Raw genomic sequence first — 22528 nt, forward strand, 5'->3', positions numbered from 1 at the left:
CAGTGGTTGAGAGTCCGCCTGCCGATGCAGGGGATACGGGTTCGTGCCCCGGTCTGGGAGGATCCCATATGCCGCGGAGCGGCTTGGCCCGTGAGCCATGGCTGCTGAGCCTGCGCATCCGGAGCCTGAGCTCCGCAACGGGAGAGGCCACAACAGTGAGAGGCCCGCGTACCACAAAAAAAAAAAAAAAAAAAAAAAAAAAAAAAGAGACATGTACTGCAATGTTCATTGCAGCTCTATTTACAATAGCCAGGACATGGAAGCAACCTAAGTGTCCATCGACAGATGAATGGATAAAGAAGATGTGGCACATATATACAATGGAATATTACTCAGCCATAAAAGGAATGAAACTGAGTTATCTGTAGTGAGGTGGATGGACCTAGAGACTGTCATACAGAGTGAAGTAAGTCAGAAAGAGAAAAATATCATATGCTAACACATATATATGGAATCTAAAAAAAAAAAAGAAAATGGTCAGAAGAACCTAGGGGCCAGATGGGAATAAAGATGCAGACCTAATAGAGAATGGACTTGAGGATAAGGGGAGGGGGAAGGGTAAGCTGGGACAAAGTGAGAGAGTGGCATGGACATATATACACTACCAAATGCAAAATAGATAGCTAGTGGGAAGCAGCCGCATAGCACAGAGAGATCAGCTTGGTGCTTTGTGACCTCCTAGAGGGGTGGGATAGGGAGGGTGGGAGGGAGGGAGTTGCAAGAGGGAAGAGATATGGGGACATATGTATATGTATAACTGATTCACTTTGTTATAAAGCAGAAACTGACACACCATTGTAAAGCAATTATACTCTAATAAAGATGTTTTTTAAAAAAAGTGAATGACTAAAACTAAAATAACCAGAAATATCAAAACAGCCTTTGAGTAGTGGGTTTTTTAAAACATTTTATCTTTTTAATATAAAATAAACTTGCCTGGAAAACAGATCGTTAAACACATCTGGTAGTAATTTAAATTGTGTGATATGTTTAGTGAGGACTTTTTCAATCAATTAAATTTATAGTATCTCTGCTTATCTCACTATAGGCCATGCAAGTTCCCTGCCAATTACGTTTTCCTTTTTTGGGAGGCATCTGAGACCCATCTTACTTTAACTCCTCTGTACCTTATTATCCTGCTGTCCTATCCATAGTTCTTTTGGCCACGGATGGGTACTTTCCCACCCACACGTTTGCCAGTGTGAAGTTGTCCAGCTTGAGAGTTCTATCCAACAGGGGTGTCCTATATTGGGTAGTGATGAAATTAAACTTTTGGGGGAATTGAATGTATCATACAGAGAGAGTCTGCAGAAAGTCATGTGGTATAGAAATGGGGAGATACGTAGAGGAAGTTAGCAGAAGCCATGAGGAAAGAGGAGGAGAACAGAGATGGGTTAGGCAATGAGATGCACAAAGAGGAAGCAGATAGACACAGAAAGAGAGATGAGGTTATTAAGTCAAAAAAATGGTCTAGAGTTGTTCTTAAGTCACTAGTATATCCTGGAGAGCAATAAATGGTCTTCTAATTCTCTTTGTGCTCTTCTAGAGTGGTTTTATCTCCTTTCTTAACTTTCTGTGTATCCTGTTATAAGTTCTATCACTTGAAACCCAGATGCCTGTTTATTCCTTGCAAACTGAATGATCCTAACACTCTCATTTCCAGCATTAATTTAACAAACCATGTGTGTGAATTTAATTCCCATGTGGGACAAGTTAGCTTTGCCAAGTTCTGTGATCATCTTCTCACGCACACAATGACTAGGAAACACATCGGCTGTTATAAGAAAGAACAGTTCCACAGTGTGTAAGAACTAGTGCACACCTGTCTTCAGTGTTGATAAAATAAATCAAAGCTGAAGACTAGGGACTTCCCTGGTGGCACAGTGGTTAAGAATGTGCCTGCCAATGCGGGGGACACGGGTTCGATCCCCGGTCTGGGGAGATCCCACATGCCGCGGAGCAACTAAGCCTGTGCACCACAACTACTGAACCTGCGTTCTAGAGCCCACGAGCCACAACTACGGAAGCCTGCACTCCTAGAACCCGTGCTCCGGAACAAGAGAAGCCACTGCGATGAGAAGCCTGCGCACTGCAACGAAGACCCAATGCCACCAAAAAAAAAAAAAAAAAAAAAAGCTGAAGACTAAAGATGGTGAAACAGTAGTGACTTTTTAACATGAAAAACTACCCTTTCTCCCCTTTTACATATAAATTACTAGAGAAAAGTAAGTAATAAATACATATATGATAGAACCATATAGTTTAATTCTTTTTACCATTTACCAGGTAAATCTCATATAATTTATTTTCCTAACCCTACCAGAATCATGTGGAGTTGGGAGGGGTAGGGATGGATAGTTTCTCAAAAGGATGCAAGTGCTGTTACCATAATACAGGGGAAAGATATGCCAGCAGACAAAAATAATAGATAACCCTTAAACGACTCAGTTGGAAAAAAAGCAAAATATGCTTGACAAAAATATTACATTCCAGTAAAATCTGTAAAGACCATATAGCAATCTGAAAAATGGTTGTAAAACAGTGTTAAGTAAAAAAGGCAAAGTATTAAAATAAAGGTATTATGTGGTTGAAGCTTTGGAATATGGAAAAATTAATAACCTTTTTGCATTGTGGTGGTAGAATAATGGATTATTACATAAAATCATTAGTATATTTGTAAAAATATTTGACAGTAAACAAAATGCATTCATTAAAAAAGAAAGACACCTCATTCTGCATTTAGTAGAGAATTCCTTTTCTTTCTTTACATGAGAATTTTCTTTCCAAGTAACTGTGTATGGGCACTGGGAACTGATTATGAGAGTTGCAGATCTTTCCTCCTGGCTTTACTGCTCTTCCCCCAGGTTGAAGAGTTTAGTGACCATTTGCAGCTCTGTTGCTGTTGCTGCAGAAACACCACCAGTGTGACATGACTGCTGCCATATACCACCACTCCCCACTGCCATCAATATCTGAGTACCTCAGGTAGTTTGCAGGGAGGTCCCACCTCAGCCAGAGCTAAAGTCCAATGATCCATTCAAGATGCTGTTTGCCACAGTTATGAACCTGGGTGGATCCTCAGAATGTAGGGAAGGCCATTTCTCTCCTCAGTGCTATGCACAGTCCAGGGCAGACTGGGATAGAAACATGTGATGACAACAACAACAAAATACAACCGCTTGGATCCCAGTGTTTGAGCTCCATTGACCCACTGTGTCAACTCTCATCCACATGCAGCCATTTACCCTGTGGCACATAAATACCTTCCATTCTTTCAGAGGAAATAATAAACCATTTTACACCCTTGTGGACATAAAGAAGACAGGCCAGATGAAATTATTGTGATTATAATGAAATGTGTAGATGAGAAAAATTTGGAGTAGGGGTTGTTCGTGCCAAGCTTTCCACACTAAGCATGTGTTATTTTGTAATTGTGTGGATGGGGAGGTTACATTATATTACTTATAAGGACTATTGAGGAACTAGCAAATTGGAAAGTGGCAGGTATGGTTGGTATAAAAATAGCCCCAATTACAGTAATACATGGAAACTAACTGTCCTCTACGGCTGATCCTCTGCCCAACAGCTCAGTATTCTCAAATATGTTTAAGCTTGTTTCATTTTACCATGCCAGCAATTCTACATTTTCCATCTTTCTGACTTGGTATTTGCATAGATTTACATATCATCCCAGGTCATGTGGTCCCCTGTTAAAGTATTTATTTCATCTAAATACTACTCTTTCAGCTTAAATACCAGGTAGGGTAATCAACTGTCCCAATTTGTCTGAGGCTAAGGGAATTTTTGAGATGTGTGGCTTTAGTGCCAAAGCCAGGACAGTCCTGAGCAAACCAGGATGAGTTATCACCTAATCCCAGGTCTGCTATAAAGACTTTACCAACATTATTCCAACGCACAAAAGTTTGCCTTCAAGGAATTCTTTTTGCACTTAAGGTTAATATACACCCAGCATTCTAAGCAGTTTATTTAACATACATTCTCTCTTTATTAGGGGATAGTTTGCAAGTTTCTTGAGAGTAGGAGCCACATCTTTTTAATTTTTATATTTACTAATACTTAACAGAGTGCTAGTGTTTAATAAATCAATGTAAGAATTTTAAAATGTTACTTAACATTGCTTCAAGCATTACACAATTTTTCTTCTTTAGTTTCATTAAGTGATTAAATGTAATGGTTATGAATGTGGGTTTTATTTTAGGACATCTTGCGTTCAGTTTCCCACCAAGTCAACTACTGATTATGTGAGCACGGGCAAGTTAATTAGCCTCTCTGAGCCACAACTTTTTAAATCTGTAAAATGGGGATAAAAATAGTACCCACCTCCCAGGGATCTTGTAAGGCTTAAGCAAAATACTGTCTAAGTGTGTAATGTTTTGTCTAGCACATAGCACACAACTAGTTATTATGTGGTAGCTGTTAATAAGTGATTACACATCAATTCACTGTATTCTTCCCTGCATTGTTTCTTTCAGAGAGTTTATGTCATCCCAGGCAAAAGCAGTTATTAAACCTACTGAAGATTATTTGCAGCCTCAGTTTGGCCCCAACAGACTTTTACATTCAGCGGCAGCATCAGAAGGGTCAGCACTTCAAGATTGCTCCATACATCAAACAGCATCAGATCATAGCCATGATGAAATATCAGACCCAGATAGCTACAAATCAAACAGTAAAAACAATTCTTTTTTTATATCAGCATCCAAGAGAAACAGACCTGTCAGTGCTCCAGTGGGTCAACTGAGGTAATCAAAGCTGTTCTCTGTTCTTTTTAACTGACTGTTGAAGCTTTTTCCTTTGAGCAGAATTTATAATGACTCAGTTGACTATTTCAAACATTAAAATGTAACACATCTCTAGAGTTTTGTTTCTGCTTTTGTTTTGTTTACTTTTTTCTTTGAAAGCACCTGAGTAGAATGTTGCTAATTACACTTGGGGAAAACATGAGATACACTTGAATGCAGATAATATGAAACTCTGAAAGGAATATTTGAAGCCGAATCAGGCTAAGACAATGAAATACCTTGGTTTACCAGATATTTGTGTAAAAGTAGAAATGCATACTTTTGATATTTAACCAATATTTGAAATAAAATCAAATTGAAATGAACTTATAAAACCATTTTGTAGGGGCTTCCCTGGTGGCGCAGTGGTTGAGAGCCCACCTGCCGATTCAGGGGACGCGGGTTCGTGCCCCGGTCCGGGAAGATCCCACATCCCGCGGAGCGGCTGGACCCGTGAGCCATGGCCACTGGGCCTGCGTGTCCGGAGCCTGTGCTCCGCAAGGGGAGAGGCCACAACAGTGTGAGGCCTGCGTACCGCAAAAAAAAAAAAAAAAAAAAACAAACCATTCTGTTTATGTTTTCACATCAAGATTGTTATCATAAACTGTTAACTTAAGTTTATGGATAGAAGAAAATGTTGATAAAAATAAAAATTAAACTAAGAAACTGATATTCACATTATTTTCATATGTTCAAATATGTGGATATATCGTGGTTTTAATTTATCTCACATTTTTACTTTAAAATGTTTACTTTGCTGCTGTGGCATTAGGAGTTACCAGGGTTAGCTAGAGAACTCTTAAGTAAAAAGTATGACATGTTAGTCATTTACATGTACTTTTGCTGAGAAAAATAATACGGATTGAAACTGGTTTTGACTGAAAACAAAACTTAGAAATCTTCTCTTACTGCCCCCAAGCAATTTGAAATGAAAGCAATAAAATTGACTTCAGAATGAAAAGTTTAGTATGATGTATTTGAATTTCAAATCTTTAAAAAAAAATCGAAGAACTTTGATAAACATGAAAACTTAAGGGAAAATCTTGGCCATTTACTATTTCATGATGATAAGACCATATTACTATTTTTTTTGCTTTCTGTTAGAATATAGCATATATATGTATAATTTTTAAAAATGAGTGTTGTGATGTTTTATAGTAAAATGATTTAAACGGTTTATTCTGAGATATGTGTTTTACATGAACAGTTTTGGCAAACATCATGTATTAAATTTTTTTTAAATATTTAAGTATATATGGACAATCTTATCCTATAAAAAGTTTTTTTTTGAGGAATATTTAGGAACAGTCGTTAGTGCTTATATCTGTAGAAAATACCCAGGATAATATTTACTTAAATATGTTTACTAATTAACACACATTAGCACAAATTGTTGTGTGTTTTTTTCTTCAGAGTTGCAAAGTTCTCTTCTTTAAAATTTAAGTTGGACCAGGATTGGCATAGATTGTCTCAAAGATACAAACGTCAACCCAGAGTGATTAGAGTAACAGCTTACAAAAATGGATCTAGAACAGTTTTTGCCAAAGTTACTGTACCAACCATCACCTTGGTAACTGGTGTCCAAAAGTTTTCAGTGATTTATTTCTTCCCTTATTCTCTTTATCTATGAAAAGTGAGAAAGAAAAAATTTATTGTTTAAAATTTTCTGTATCTGTAAATTGCTTATATGTATATACATAGACCTCACAGGCATTTCATTCCTTTTTTTATCAATATATAAGTAGTATATTTAATTAAACAGATACAATGGCTTTATATCTCTATAGCATTGTTAAAATGATGGAATGTTCAAGGACTAGAATTTGAGAATCAAATATTCTCAGTGTTGTGATTAACCTATTTATATATTTTCAACTGCTACAAAATAACCATATTGGCGGAGTTATTGAGTTACTTAACTTGGCAAGTGGCTCAGTGGGTTTCTATTTGATCATTGCGTCTTTTGTTTAGCGGAAATGTGTTACTTTCTTTGTTGTCAATCCCTTTCTCTTACCTCTTGCTTTCTGTTAGTTGCTGGAGGAGTGCACGGAAAAGCTGAATCTGAACATGGCTGCACGACGAGTATTCTTGGCAGACGGCACTGAAGCCCTCGAACCCGAAGACATACCCTGTGAAGCCGATGTTTATGTTTCAACGGGAGAGCCCTTTTTAGATCCATTCAAAAAAATTAAAGGTAAAAAAAAAAAAAAAAAAACCAACACCCTACCCCCCCACCACAGTAAATTGCTTAAGGGGTGCAATTAAAAAATGATTTTCATTCTGTCTTTTTTGCATGGTTTAACAAAACTAATGTTTACGCATTTACAGCTCAGTAAGAGGATAATGTGCTTAATGAAAGAAAAATCCACTGACAGCCACGTTTATTGCCCTTCATTAGCATTGGTGCTTAATTTAATATAGATCTGAATAGACATTAGGGAGCCTGCAGGAGGTTAAATGGTGAAAATATAATAAATTAAATCAGAGATTATTGAATTTACTGTTTAGTTTCTGTGACACTCAACAGACATAATTCATTAGACTTATTCTCTCAGAAAATAGTTCAAAGTTTCAAGTATCATTTATTCACTTACACTCTTGGTCTTTTTTCAGATGGCATTAACATAATTTTGAAAATGTGGCCAGTAATGAACATATAATTCTTATATACATGTGATTTTCCAAATGAAATTTTTCATAAGATAAATGCTACAGCTTGACTTTTAACCTTGAAATGTATATATATATATATATATTTTTTTTTACATTTACAAAATATGAATATGTATATTTTAGACACACTTGTAGGTAAGGTCTTTTTTAAAAGTCCATTGTTTCTAACATTTCAGAAATGTGGAGATTTTCTAAAATAAAAAAAAAATTTTTTTTTTCAGTGGGAAAGAATCTGTTTTAAGAGAGAAATAAAAGTACCACTGTCTAAGAATATTCTTCTAAGCATGTCATACCCAGGATCTGTTATCAAGTGCTGTATATGGTAATCACATTTAAATGACATAAGAACTTTGCCATACAAATTCAGTGTATCTAACTGCTGTATTCCCCTCTGCTTTTTATACCTTATTAGAAGTATTTTTTTTTCCTGCAACTGCTGTAAAGCCAGTGAACCAAAGGCAAGTCTAGGCAGTAATTGCATAAGTAGAAGAAAAGTAATTCTGAAGTTCATTACAGATGAAGTGATGAAAATTCTTCTTCTATTAATGTTATTATATAAAATGATACTAGGATTTCTATCTCTTTAAGAATACTTGATCATTAGGAAATAATTTCTTGAATTCATTAGAAAGTTCAAGGTAATTTGGTCCTTGTAAAGAAACTTGTTGCTACAATACACAGTGAAAATTACCTATGCAGTGGTGTAGACCCATATATTTTTCAAATTTTTCTTTAACTTTAAAATATGGCTGCCTTTATTTTGTATTCATTGAATCATCTGCTTGTATAAAAGCATGAGTCTTTGTGGGTAAATGTTTCTGTGACTTTTTTATATTCAGATATATATGTAATAAATGCTTCCTTAAGATCCTTATTTATTTTTATTAATCAGAAGTACTTGCCGTTCTTATGATTATGGTATTTTGCAAGAGATATATAAAAATTATTTATAGCTAAGCTTCTTAGAAGATCTGGACATGTATGCCTAAAATAACAATGTTACACACATGACTAAGCTTGGTGGATGATTTTTAAATGTACAAACTAATTTCCTCCTACTTTTTGTTTTCTCTTTTATCCTTTTAAAGCCAAGTCTAGAACAAAAAACTTCTCTGCTTTGTCTGCGTATCTTTGGCTGTGTTTCACTGTGACATGCACTGCTGTTCTTTTAGCACCAAAATGTTGGCACACACTCCTGAAAATTTCACACCATCTCTTGCTGGATCAGCAAGCTTAACCCACCAAAATCTGGTGTTGTGCAATGGTTTTTGACTGATAATCAATCTTTATGCTGCTCGACAGTTGTTGCTGGGACACGGAGTAGAGCAGGTGGCAGATGTGCCTCGTCTTCTGAGAAAAGAAATTGTAGGTGAGCTTGGACACAGACTAGCATATCACATGTCCATTAAAAAGACTTAAGTATGATGGGGAAAAAGCCACTTGTCTAAGTTAAGCTCATAGATAAGCCTATAAGTCTAAAAACTGATACTTGGTTTCTTTCAGAACAAGAATATAAACACCAATAATTTATTATATATATATTAAATAATAATTTATTTCATATATGTAATTTATCATATATATGTATATAATTTGAGAGGGGTGTGGGGAGATTTCATATATGTATACCACCTACACATTCACTTTTTCAAATCAGGTTAAAATTACCTTTCTTGCATGAGTTTCATAGATAATCGATAATTTGCCAACTTGTTGTCATGAGTTTACCATAAAAATAAAACATGCATGAGTAGCTTTGAAAGTGGTAGATAAATTTAGAGTAAGGAGGCATTCTCAGAAGTTGGAAAATTCTATTTTCTTAAGGTAAATAGGAGGAAAACACCTGGCAGAATTTGGTGTTACTGTTGTATCTTTCCAAATGAGTATGAATATTTTATGTACAACTAACCAACAAACATTAGAGTCAGTAACTGGTCATTATTTTAATATACTGATTTTCATTCATTCAACAAACATTCATTGAGAGTCTACTATGTGCCAGGTACGAGGCCAGATCAGAGACAGATAAAAAAATGGACTCATAGTCTGATTTCTTTTTTTGTGATTATCCCTTCATCTCTGATTTTAAATTTAAAAAAATTTTTAAACTGAATGCTTTGGGCCCTCCAAAGGAAAATTTATTTTATTTCTGGCACAGGAAAGCCAAATAAACCTATGTATATTTTGGCAATTATATTTCCATACTTCATTATTTTCTTATTCTTTAGAAAAATAGTGTAGATAGTGAAAATTGCCTTAGAACTATTTCCAGATTTACTAAGGTAGAAAGAGACCTGCAGAACATTTCTGAGTTTTGAAATATTTTACCACCCCTTTTGAGCATCACTGTTGACAACCAGTGGCACTGGATTTAATAGAAAGCTGGAGAGCTATTCATCACATACCTCCAAACACAGAGCTTTCATATAGAGGTCAAGCCAAGGTCAAGACTGACATGAAGCATTCCCTGTTGAAATGCAATATTAGAATATTTCTTACATTTGAAGTTGAACACCTAAACAGAAAGATTAATTGTGTGTGGGAAAAACAGAAAGAATTTTTATGACGACATTTGATGAAGATCAACTGTCTTATTAAGTCTTGTAATTCTGCCATTTGAAGATTCTGAAATTTATTAAAGATTCCTCTAGAACTGTGAAGATGTAGTTAATGAGTTGTTTGAAAAGGGATTTTTAAAGTTTTCATATTCATGGGCATACAGTTTAGGTTTTATTCACAGTTTCCTGGATCTTCTGCTTAATAGTGGCACAGTAAAAATTCCTGCATCAGATTCATGGGGTTTATAAGAGTTCAGCTCCTTTATAACTGCTAGGAGCTGTAGGCAATGCAAACCTAGCATAAGAAATGGTTTATGCTCTGCAGTAGCTTAAATGTCTTAAAAAAGGTGAGGGAAAAAAATCTGTTTGGGCCTAATTCATTAGGTCCAAGTTTCATTGTATGGAGTTCTGATTGTTTATTTTTATTTATTTATTTATTTTAGTTTTGTATTTTCATTCTTTCCTGTATATCCTATTCTACTATTTGGCTTTCAGTGTTATCATTTATAGTGATTCATTTCAGTCCTGAGTTTTCTTAACCAGAAGTGAAACTGAGTATTACGAATAGGATTTTACATCTTTTATATACTGTATTGTGAAGATGTAGTCACAGAAAAAAAAAATCCATGAAAAGAGTTCTTGATACTACACCTAAGATCTAAATTTAATTCTTCTAACTGCCATGTGATCTACAAAATGAAATAATTTGCTGTGACAGCTAGTGATTGACAAGAATATGTGTGAGCACATTTAAAATAGGCCATCTTTTCATGTAGAAGTAAATGTCAGTGAAATGATGGATTCTCATCATTTTAATTATTGATGATTTGGAAATATTTCAATTCCACGGCATACAAGACACATTCTAAATAGCAGCATAACACTTTTTCTCATATCTGCATCAGTAATGAAATGTTCTGTCATATTTTGTTTTTCAAAAAATGCATTAGTTTAATGAACCTGGATTCATGCATTATATTCTGTTCCATTATATGTCTCCTGAATTTGTCGACTTTTAAATGGTTGTGTTAAAAGCACAAGTTTCAAGAAGTGATCCACTACCCACATCACACTTGCTATTCTTGCTGCTGGATCTCAAGACAATGCTACAGTGCTGTCTACACTGATGGCTGCATTAATCCTGCTAAAGCTAATACTTGGCTTTGTGATGCTCACCCATAGGGTGACCACTACTTAACTTGGTAGCTGCAGCAGGAGTTAGAGTGGGTGTTCCCAAATTCTCTATTATCATTTTGTTTGTATAGTATATGTATTAGGTGAGATTGTCAGTCCACCTCCTCTCCCACTTAGCTGCATATACCAAAAGCAGGAAAATGATATTATGCAGAGAAAAAAAGAAAAAAAAACTACTTCTGAGAGAGCACATGATTCTTTTATCTATTTCTACAAGTGAGGGTAAAACTATAGGCATATATTTTATATATTTCCCTATTTCAAAAGTTTTAAACCTATAAATGTGTACAGTATCCTTACTATATAAACAGATGTGGGTCTGAAGATATTGCAAGAGATGGACGCTCCCCCACCACCGAAAAGAATCCTTAGCCAGTAGGAAAATTTAGAGCATGCATATGGCAGCATCTCATACTGTCAAAATAACAAATCATTGAGAAACATCTAAATTCTTGACATATTCATGAATTGTTGAATTGTATATATTGTATATATGCACACAGAGGCTACACTTGTTTAATGAAGATGGCTGCAAACCTATAACTGTCCTGATAATTTGAATACTTTCTGCATGCCATGCACTCAGCATGTGCTTAAAGTGTATTATACTTTCTCCTTACAACCCCTGAGTTAGTGCTACAAGTCCACAGTCTCTTATATGCAATTCTAAAATCCAAAATTGCAGATGACCAAACAATTTTTTCATAACTCATTTAATAGCAGGACCTTATTTGGTATAACCAATCGATTGTTTTGAAGAAAAATAATTAATGTGTTTGATTATGGGCTGCTCTCCTAGACCTTGCTGGGCACATTACATAATATTTGATATATGTAACATATTAACATTTTTGAAATTCAAAAATTTCTACTTATGGAATCACATCTGACCTTAAGGGTTTTAGATATGGTCTTTCTGTCATAGCTGCAAAGAAATCTGATAAATTTTAATTCTCACTAGGATATTAACTCAGAAGGGTTATAAATGCTGTCTTTATTACCTTGAGTTGTTTGCTACATGGGTAAAAGTGGACAGAGAGAACACCTCCCTGACTAGAGCTGAGAGAGTGTGTGGAAGGCAATAAAAAAAAAAATATGGTTCCGTCTAAGGAGACAGAGGAATAGTTAAAGAGAGACCATTCATTCATTCAGTCATTTCCTCAAGAAGTGTTTATTGAATCCCTACAGTATGCCAGGATATGGTGTGAACAAGAAAGAGGTCTCATGGAACTCTGGTTCTAATAAGGTGGAAGAAGCAATAGACATAAACATATAGAGAACTAAATAAGTTATTTATTGACAGTGTTAAGTGTTATAAAGGCAATAAAATGAGATTTTTAAATGAAATCTCTTAGGCAGTTGTCTACCTACCTGCTTGCTACTTTACCTGAGAATTCATTTATATAGTCTATATGTACTCTTTCAGGGTTTTGCCTTCCAAACCATTCATTTTTGAAGCTTTCAGACATCTGTTAGGAGAGGCATGAGAAATGCATTATTATTTAGTGGGAAGAACACTCGACTTGAAGTCAGATGGTATTGCAAGATTCTAGTCCCTGTTATATGACCTTGGGCAGATTGGTCTGCACGTCATTATCCTTACCTGTATAGTAGAGGTAATAATATCTAAAAGGATTATTGGATAGTGTCTTAGTTTTCTAAAAAAAAAGATAAATTATTTGAAAATTAAATGTTTATAAATCCGTCGTCAAAATAGAACACAGAGAATAGCATTTCATACACATAACTAAAGTTCCAAATGCTGTTAAGATCCCAAGGCAGGGCTTCCCTGGTGGCACAGTGGTTGAGAATCTGCCTGCCAATGCAGGGGACACGGGTTTGAGCCCTGGTCCGGGAAGATCCCACATGCCACGGAACAACTAAGCCCGTGCACCACAACTACTGAGCCTGTACTCTAGAGCCCGTGAGCCACAACTACTGAGCCCGTGTGCCACAACTACTGAGGCCCACACACCTAGAGCCCGTGCTCCACAACAAGAGAAGCCACCGCAATGGGAAGCCTGCGCACCGCAATGAAGAGTAGCCCCTACTCACTGCAACTGGATAAAGCCCGCACGCAGCAATGAAGACCCAACACAGCCAAAAAGAAATAAATAAATTTATTTATTTATTTGTAAAAAGATGCATACCAAAGGAATATTTTCAATGAGCCCAGGCTCTTGCATCTTCCCATGCATAGAAAAACACTAAAAAAAAAAAAAAACACTAAAAAAAAAAGATCCCAAGGCTATTAATTAGAACCTTGTGGCCACTGTTACCTTCCCAGAATAGCTGCCTGGGTTCGGGAAAACAGCAACAACAACACAATAATTTGTCTCTACTTTTTTATCACTGCCAGGGAAGCAAACTACTCTATGAACCTGGGCAAGTCACTTAACCTCTCTAAGCCTCAGTTTCCCCATCCATAAATTGAGCCCAGTAGTGTAGCTATGAGGAGTAAATAAGACAATGTGTGTAAGAAGCCTGCTCTATATGTGTCTAAAACATTGTATTTGCACATGCTCTTTATCTATTTTCCTTCTTTTGCTCCATCTCTTGCTCAACACGTTTCCAACAGTTTTGCATACAGGAAAGTACCTGGTTTTACTACCAAAGGTATTTGCTAGGTCCGAGATCTTAAAATACATGCAACCAAATTAAATCCCTACCGAGCACTTGTGTTACAGCATGTTATGGGAATCTGAGTTAAAGCCTTGGAAGTCTCACTATATTGTACTTTTTGCCTTGAGAATTTTTCTGGGGTGTAAGTCAAAATCAAGTCTTTAGAAAAGGAGCCCCAATTGGCCTTGCTCTGCTCAATTCCAAGAGTGGTATTTTAAAATATGTTTATGACCCAAGGCTAGCCTTAACTTTAAGCTGCCATAACTTATTTCAAGAAAGTTCATAGAAAAGTTCAGGGAAAGGGTGACAACATTTTGATTGGTACAATAGATGGGATGTTTGTAATTTTAATCAAATTTAAATTGAAGACATACTTCAAATGATATGTCAGACTAGTGTTACTGAGTTAAAATCTAATGACAACCACTGTCATTATTAGTTAAGTATAGCCATCATGCCTATAGCAATAAATGATGACACTTAAGAACATGTAGAAACAAAGAACGCAAGTATTTAGAGAAAAGGGAGTGACTAGAAACTCAGTTGAACACAGGAATGTGACCTGGATTTAGTCTATTTACCAAACATAGAAGCAATTGTATTTTGAGCAGATGATATAATTGAATATAGCAGTATGTTTTCTTACTGTCAGAGCATTTATATTTTATAAACTCTTCTTGCACCCATGAAATGATGTGCTTGTTCATATTTAATGTCATTATCTATACTTACTTGACAATCAGAGCATTAATGTATTTTCAAGTTTATTGCCCAACTACAAGAGAATGAATTTTTAAAAATAAGATTTTTAATAAGCTCATGGATTTGAAGTTGCAAGTTTGCTGCTTTTATTCTGGTGACAGAATAAGGCAGTATTCTCTTTGCCTGGCACATGCAAAATGGAAAATTACAATGTGGGGAGCACCCAGATTTATTTAATTTCTTGGCAGGCATTGGCTTTTATTGAAGTAGACTGAGAAAATGTGGTGATATTGTAGATAGACCTTCTAATGCTAGAACATGCTTTATTTTTTTCATGATTTGGTTATAAACAAAACCAGGAAAATAAAATAGGATGTGGGTTCTTCAAAATAAAATACATCCTATGGTTGGGGCATAATATTCTCTGAGTGTTGCAAGAGAGTAAGTGTATGAACATGAACAGTCAAGGGAACTTGACTGGGATGTAGCCCTTTGGGGAAGTTTTTCCCAAGGTTATGACAGACCTTCACTAGAACTTCACTAGAGTGCAGGCCTCACCCCTATCCTCACCCAGTGGGCTCTTAACTTTCTAGAGAGAAACACTGGGACAGGTCTGGTCATGATGCTTTGGAACCCACTAGGTGTGGCTAGCAAAGTTAAAGGAGGGCATGAGATGATAAAGTGAGACTAGGACCCCTTCTTTGACAGTTGTGTGTGTAGGGACAGAGAATTTGCTGGGAGTACTGTCAACAAGGGGGAGGTTGAGGAACTCTCCAAAGGGGAACTCCAGGGCTCCTGCTTTTAAGCTTCATGGATGGATTGGCATTGTATTTGGTCCTACTTTCTGCGGAAGCTCCCACTAGTAAGGATAAGTTCATTCTCAATGTACCCTTTTGTAACCATCAGATTTATAATGACTGGTGAAATAAACGTCTGTTTTCCCCTCTAAACCAAGTTCCTTAGGGCATAAACCATGGCTGCCTTCTTCACCATCATTTTTTTGGCACAGGGCCTGGCACTTAATAGTTGCTCAGTAAGTGTTGTTCAGTGATTGAATGAAGGACCAAATAGGTACCATGATGAACCATCCGTATTCCAATGAGGTGGTGGTGGGAGGGGAGGGTAAAGACCTCATTAGAGCAGCCTGCCTGGCTGCAAACAGTGAGTGGACATTTAGAAGGAGTATATTAAAAATCCCCTATCCCAAATTCATATGTAGATTTGTGAATGTTCCCGTTTGGCAGGGGGCCAGAGTAAGCCAGCCCAAGAATAATTACATGGCAGAGAGGCTAATGGTTATGCTAATGCTTGTCTGAGATGAGACAATGGTCCGAAGTGGAGTGCTGGGATAAATTATTCTCCCAGGAACCTATAGATCTGTGATTTTCAGTCTTCCCACATCCTCTCAGGAATGCCCTTTTTTACCCATTCTCTACCCTCATCTTTTTTTCTTTTGGTGGTTGGGGAGCGGTGTGGGGGTTGAGGCTTTCTTCTTCATTTAACACTTCCCTTTGTATTTCTCATAGTACCTTGCATACAGTAGGTGCTTATTAACTATTATTGAAAGTAAGGAAGTAAGAAAGAGGAGACGGGGTGACCTTTGGGAAGGTTTCGGGCCACTGCTCCCTGTCGTGCACAGCTGAAGGACTGTGGAGCTGGGTGGGGGTGGAGAGGCTGTTTTCTTTTCTTTTTTTTTTTTAAAATAAATTTATTTATTTTATTTATTTATTTTTGGCTGCGTTGGGTCTTTGTTGCTGCGCGCGGGGCTTTCTCTAGTTGCGGTGAGCGGGGGCTACTCTTCGTTGTGGTGTGCGGGCTTCTCATTGCGGTGGCTTCTCTCGTTGTGATGCACAGGCTCTAGGCGCATGGGCTTCAGTAGTTGCAGCGCGTGAGCTCAGTAGTTGTGGCTCGCGGGCTCTAGAGCGCAGGCTCAGTAGTTGTGGTGCACGGTCTTAGTTGCTCCGCGGCATGTGGGATCTTCCCAGACCAGGGATCGAACCCGTGTTCCCTGTGTTGGCGGGCGGATTCTCAACCACTGCACCACCAGGGAGGCCCGAGGCTGCTTTCTAATTCTTACAAAGGTACCAGATAGCCTCAGCCCTGGGAGGGGTGTCAGGGTTTTGAGATGAGAAAGTTAACAAAAGACAGAGGTGTAGAAAGCATTTGTTAGCGATGGCTAGTATGTTTCCTGAGAAGTTCAAAGTGGGTTTAGATGGCAATACATTTCTTGCTTTAATACTCAGACTGGCTTCCTGTCCCCCATGCCCAACAGTCCCCTCACTGCTTGATTACTCCTTTTTCCACCCACTCCCAGCCTTGCTTAACCCTCTTTCTCACCAAGGCTAAAACCCACTCAGGTCTTTGTTGAGCACCCTCAGGTGCTCCAAGCTGATGTAAAAGAGTCAGATCCTGTTTTTCTTCTTGTCTCTGGATGTAATAATGCTGTCAGCCCTCATCACCTTTCTTCATATGAAGGCATATGTCCCTAGAGCTGTGATTCACCTCATGTTGCTAAATGTGAGGGTTCCCTGGTCCTCCAGTTGGTTCTCATATAGAAGGCCCGTGGTGCACACTTCAAGACATGCTGTTCCAGATCTGTACTCGTCCTCACTTACCCCAATAGCTTTGTTCCATAGGGAAATGGATTTTGCCTTAATGTAAGGAAGATTCTTCCAGTAGTCCGTCCTGTCCAAAAGATTAGAATGGCTTGCTTTGGGGAATGTGGGACTTCTTAGAGTTGTGCAGAGGCTCTGATCTGTATAGGCTATGTCCCGCCTTCCTTGCTCCCATCGCTGGCCTCTCTGTGTTCAGTTTCCTCCCAACAGTCCATCATATTGTTGCATAACTCTGGGTCTTCACCTACATTGTTTCCCCTCCCTGGAGGATGCTTTCCCTCCTTTGCCAACTCCATGTATCCTTCAAGTCCTACCTCACATCCTTCCCCTGGGGAGACTTTCTTGGCCACCACAGGCTGTGGCATGTGCCCCTACTCCAGGCTCCCTCAATACCCTGTGACATCTCTGACTAAGCACCTGTCATACTGTGTGTTGTTTTCCTTTCTTGTTCTCCCAAAGGACCAAGAACTCTGAGGTCCTCCCTGTGCAGCGTCTCTAGCAGGGAATGTTTGGTAGGCACTCAGTGAATGTATGTTGAATGACTAATTGAGTAAATGAAATGGGTGGTTAGAATCAGTAGTTTTTAAAGTTTCATTGGTTTTACAGTTCTGAACTTAGTGCAAAGTAATGCACTAAGCCTATGACTTTTTTGCTGCTTCTTACTTTGTCCTCCATGACGTATATTCTGGTTTCTGAGTAAATTCAAGGAGGGACGTGGTAATGAAAATGCTAATTAGTCATGAATATAAAAATGTAATCTTTTTCCAATATACAGAGAAAATATAAGTCAAGTTAATATCTACCTAATGGAAATATTACCTAATATCCACCTAATGAAATAATAATCATACTCTGATCTGACAAGTTTGAAAAATATTTTCCAAATATTTATTGAGCATTTACTATGGGATTAAACATTATTTCAGGTGCTGGCTCTGCAGCAGGGAACAAATGCTTACATTGAAAATGTATGATCAACTTTTATTATTTTGTTAAACATCCAGCAAGCACACTTGTTTACAACATACCAGATACTGAAGGTACACAGATGAAAACACATTTCATACCCTTGAAATGTTCAAAGTCTGACAGGGACATACATACAAAAATGGAAGAATTCAATGAAATGAGGGACCCAAAGGTGAGGCTGTGAAGCCTGAAGAGGGTAGATTAAAGGAGGTGGCACTGAGTTGAGAAGGAAGGAAGATAGCCCAGCAAAGAGGAAGGGGAAAAGTCATGATCAGAAGTTGGAATTGGAAAAGAGCATGGTGTGTGCCAGTAGCTTATTCACAGCTCCCTGCACCTCTACAAAAGGGGATTGTCTCAAACTCCTTTACTGCAGTGGTTCTCAACTAGGGGAAATTTCAACTCCTGGGGAACATTTGGCAATGTCTGGAAACATTTTTTGGTTATCCCAACGGGGAAAGTGCTACTGGCATCTAGTGGGTAGAGGCCAGGGATGCTGCTAAACATTCTGTAACGCATAGTACAGCCCCCCGCAACAAAGAACAAAGAAATGTCAACACTTGCTGAGGTTGAAAAACCTTATTTGACTGACAACAGACACAAAGATTAGTAAACTGAGTCACAGTGGTTTCCATAGGACATTTTGAACAAAATATAGCCACTAAAGGCAGATGCTTTTTAAATGGGTGCTAAGGTGGGATGATGGTGGAAAGTGGGAAAGTAAGAAGCATGGGAAATCCAGTTATTTTAAATGAGGGGAATTCTTTTATTACTTTTTAGGCACTTGAGGGAGTGTACAGTGTCACGGTTAAAAAAGCAGGCTCTGGAATCATTCAGCCTAGGTCTGATCTCTGATTCTCTTAATCGATTTGTTATACAGATCTAGTTGCTTAATTTCTCCGGGTCTCATTTTCCTCATCTGTGATATGAAGATTGTAATATTATCTGCTTCATAGGGTTTTGAGGATAAGACCAGTTAGTGTATACAAAGTACTTAACACACTGCTTTCTATATGCTAATTTCTTGGTGAAAATCACGAGGAGGATAATAATACCAGCAACATTTACTGTGTTTCATATTTACACAAAAGTGTTCTATCTGTAGAAATTTCTTTCATCCATAAAACAGGTAAGGGAATTACTATTATTGTTCCCATTTTTCAGATAAGAAAACTAAGACAAATGAGATTCACTGATTTCACAAGTTTACAGAGTTAGCAAGAGGCAAAGTCAAGTTTCAGATCCCTGGAGTATGGCTTCAGAGCCCATGCTTTTAAGGCTTTGCTGCCTATCTAGTATATTATTAATATGTTTTAGTCATCATTAGTATTATTTTATTAGGCTGCCTTGCAGGTTGGTTTAAAAATCTTTACTTGTATAAAAAGTTTTATATATTTCCAATAGTCTTTCCATGTTTATCAACAAGGATCTGGAAAGTAGGAGTACCTTTAAAAACACCTATATATAATTTATGTTGTAAAGAATATTTTCAAATTTATTTGAAAATGTATTATGTGGTTTTCCTAGATCCACCTAGAGTTCTTTCAAAAAACCTATTTGGAACTTCAGAAATGTGATTTTAAAAAAAATTTAGGCTGCCTAATTTTTAAGTGGAGTAAAGTGTCCTTAGCTGTTTTTAGGTAATAGAATTATGAATATATTCCTTTTATTGAAATGTTTTATTGGAATAAAAGACAGGTTTGTTCATTAATTCATTTGGCACTTATTGAGCACCTACTCCATGCCCCAGATAAGCAGTGCATGTTTAGCCAAGAAAGCATAAAGTGCTAGTGCAATCGGGTCAGTTCAGTGGTAGATGTCTTCACAAAGAGCAAAAAGCAGGGTGTACAAGCTGGAAAAGACTTCCTAGAAGAGATGACCTCCAAAGGGAGACTTGAGGAAAATATAAGCATTTACCTTAAATATACTCTGAGTTCATCCCAGTCTATTCCACTCCTTCTAGACCTTCATTTGCCAAGCAGTTCTCCTTGGCAAGTTTTCTTCTTTTCCTGAAAAAATTGTATGCCATTGTGGTCATTAGTGGACATCAAGGTGGTAGAACAATCATATTTAAGTTCACACTGGGGAGAGGTAGGAAATAAAGATGGTAGGTACATACACATAGGCAATAAAGTTTATTTTGCACAATTGGTATGTTATGAAAAGTGACATAAAATTAAATTTGTATCAGTTGAACACTTAAATGCACAGGAAAGGTTAACATCTAGTAACTATACCATGTGCAGTGAATTTCTATATACCCTGGAGCAAGTAATGAGAAATACAGACTTGATTCCTACTTTCTAAGGGTTTAAATATGGAAGCAGAAATAGGATATACACTTATAAAACATTAACATAATAATTCCAGATGGTTTACGCTCTTTCCCTAGCAGGTAGTACAGTGCCTGGCATGTGGTGAGTTCTCAAACACTGTTGAATGAATAAATGGGTGAGTGTTACAGGCTGCAAATGTTCAAAGGATTCAAGCAATGACAGGTCATTTTAGGTTGGAGCACTGAAGGGAGGTCTTAAACTGGATCTTGAGAAGGAATTGAGTCTGAATAGGTGAAGGATGGACTTAAAGATGAACTTGGTGTATTCATCGAATAATCAACAGACAGCTTGGGTAGTGCTATAAACTAGAGTAAGATAAAACCAGTAAGTTTGGATAGGGTCAGATTGTCAGTAAACTCTTCTGTGAGATGTGCGTTTAAGTGAAGGGACTGTGTCTGTTTCATATTCCTTGCACAGGGTCTGGCAGATAAGATGGGCTCAATAAGTATTTGTGGACTGCTTGACTGACCGACAGACAGACATACAGACAGACTGGCTGGCTGACTGACTCGTGGAAAACTTCAAAAGCTAACTCCCAGAACTTTTTCATCGGGCACTGACAAAATTGATGTTGTAGGGAAATTCAGCTGTAATTGGAGTATAGAATGTCAGATGTAATGGAGGAGGATCAAGTACAATTAGGATGATCTTGCAGATGATCTCTGAGATGAGGCTGAGAGGGAAATGGGCAAGTGGGCCTGGCTGGGAACGGAAAGGAAGGATGCTTTGAAGAGTTATTGTGAAGACGGCAGAGGTGAGAGTTAGGTCTCCCTTTTTGACTCTGTCTGAGGTCAGGTTCCCTAGACGCGGAGCCTGAGATGGTGATTTTTGTGCAAGGGCCTTAGGGAACACTGTCAGGTGAAACCTGTGAAGGAGTGAGGGAGGCAGCACAGGGCAGAGGCAGAAGCTTGGCCAAGCCCTGTGTTCAGCTGAAGTCTAGCCCCAGTCTGGAGTGGGAAACACGCCGCTGAGCTGCCCCTCCCTGAGGCAAGGGGACTGGCTGCTGTGTCCCCCCCAGTCATTGGCTGTGGACTGTCCCCCTGAGTAGGAAGGAAGAGCTCATCACCTCACAGGCATTTCCTGGCTAGGTGGCTGTTTCCTTTCAGCCGACGGGCGGGTCTCTGGAGAAGGGTTATCTGTGAGGCGTTAATGGCCTGGAGTCACAGCAGCTGGAGTTTGGGCACACTAGCCTGGTGAAAAGAATCCAGGGGACACCACCAGTGTTCCCTACACTCCGTGACAGTCTGATCTTCATAAGGTGCTCTGCTGAGAGCCTTCCAATGGCTTCCCATCACATCCAAAATAAACCCCAAACCCCTCATCCTGGCCTACACAATCTGGCCCCTTTCTACCTTTTGGCTTTATCAATACATATTCTCTCCCTGTCCAAACTTACTTTATTTTTCTTTCTCAAACCCGCCAAGCTCATTCTCACCTCGGAGACTCAGTGCTTGATTTTCTCTCTGCCGGAATGCTCCTTCCCTCAGGTTTTCATCACTAACTTCTCATCATTCAGGCCTCTTGGCTCAGATGTCCCCTCTTCAGAGAGGCCTTCCACTGTTTGTCTCTCCCCAAGAGGCTGTGATCGGTACAAGCTATTCTGTCCTATTCACAGCTGTCACCCTGGTGCCTTGAGGAGTGGACACCCAATAAATATCATTGAATGAATAAGCAATTGGTTGCAGAGAAATGAATAGGAGACAAGGGTTCAAAATCTCCCTGAGATAGTGGAAAACCTTGAAAAAAGTGGAAACATTGACAGAAATAAGAAGTGTGAAGGGTGCATCAAGTTGTGCAAAAAAATGTGAAATTTTGTTTCAGAGGTATTGAACTTGAAAAAATGGCAGAAAATGTATGATGGAGACAGAAGAGTGTAGTGATTTGGAGCACAGTTTCTAGAACTGACTTCATATACCAGCACAATGACCTACAAGCTGTGAGATCTTGGGCAAGCTATTTAACTTCTCTGTGCCTCAATTTTCTCACCTGTAAATGGCGATAATGGTATTACAGTGGTATTATAGTGAGTTAAAACCTGTAAATCATATAAAACAGTGTCT

At 38.0% G+C, this 22528-nt stretch overlaps 1 protein-coding gene across 1 annotated transcript in view; it reads left to right on the plus strand.

Annotated features, from left to right (window-relative positions):
* LOC307055541 (doublecortin domain-containing protein 1-like) overlaps positions 1–22528 on the plus strand; it is a gene marked incomplete at both ends in the record, with an annotated part of 63746 nt that overhangs the window by 13106 nt on the left and 28112 nt on the right. The window contains 3 exon segments of the mRNA XM_079707772.1: positions 4494–4763; positions 6216–6372; positions 6834–6996. Of these exon segments, the coding sequence (XP_079563898.1) occupies positions 4494–4763; positions 6216–6372; positions 6834–6996 (590 nt within the window).

Source organism: Hyperoodon ampullatus, assembly GCF_949752795.1.
Source record: "Hyperoodon ampullatus genome assembly, chromosome: 7".
Lineage (NCBI taxonomy): Eukaryota > Metazoa > Chordata > Mammalia > Artiodactyla > Ziphiidae > Hyperoodon > Hyperoodon ampullatus.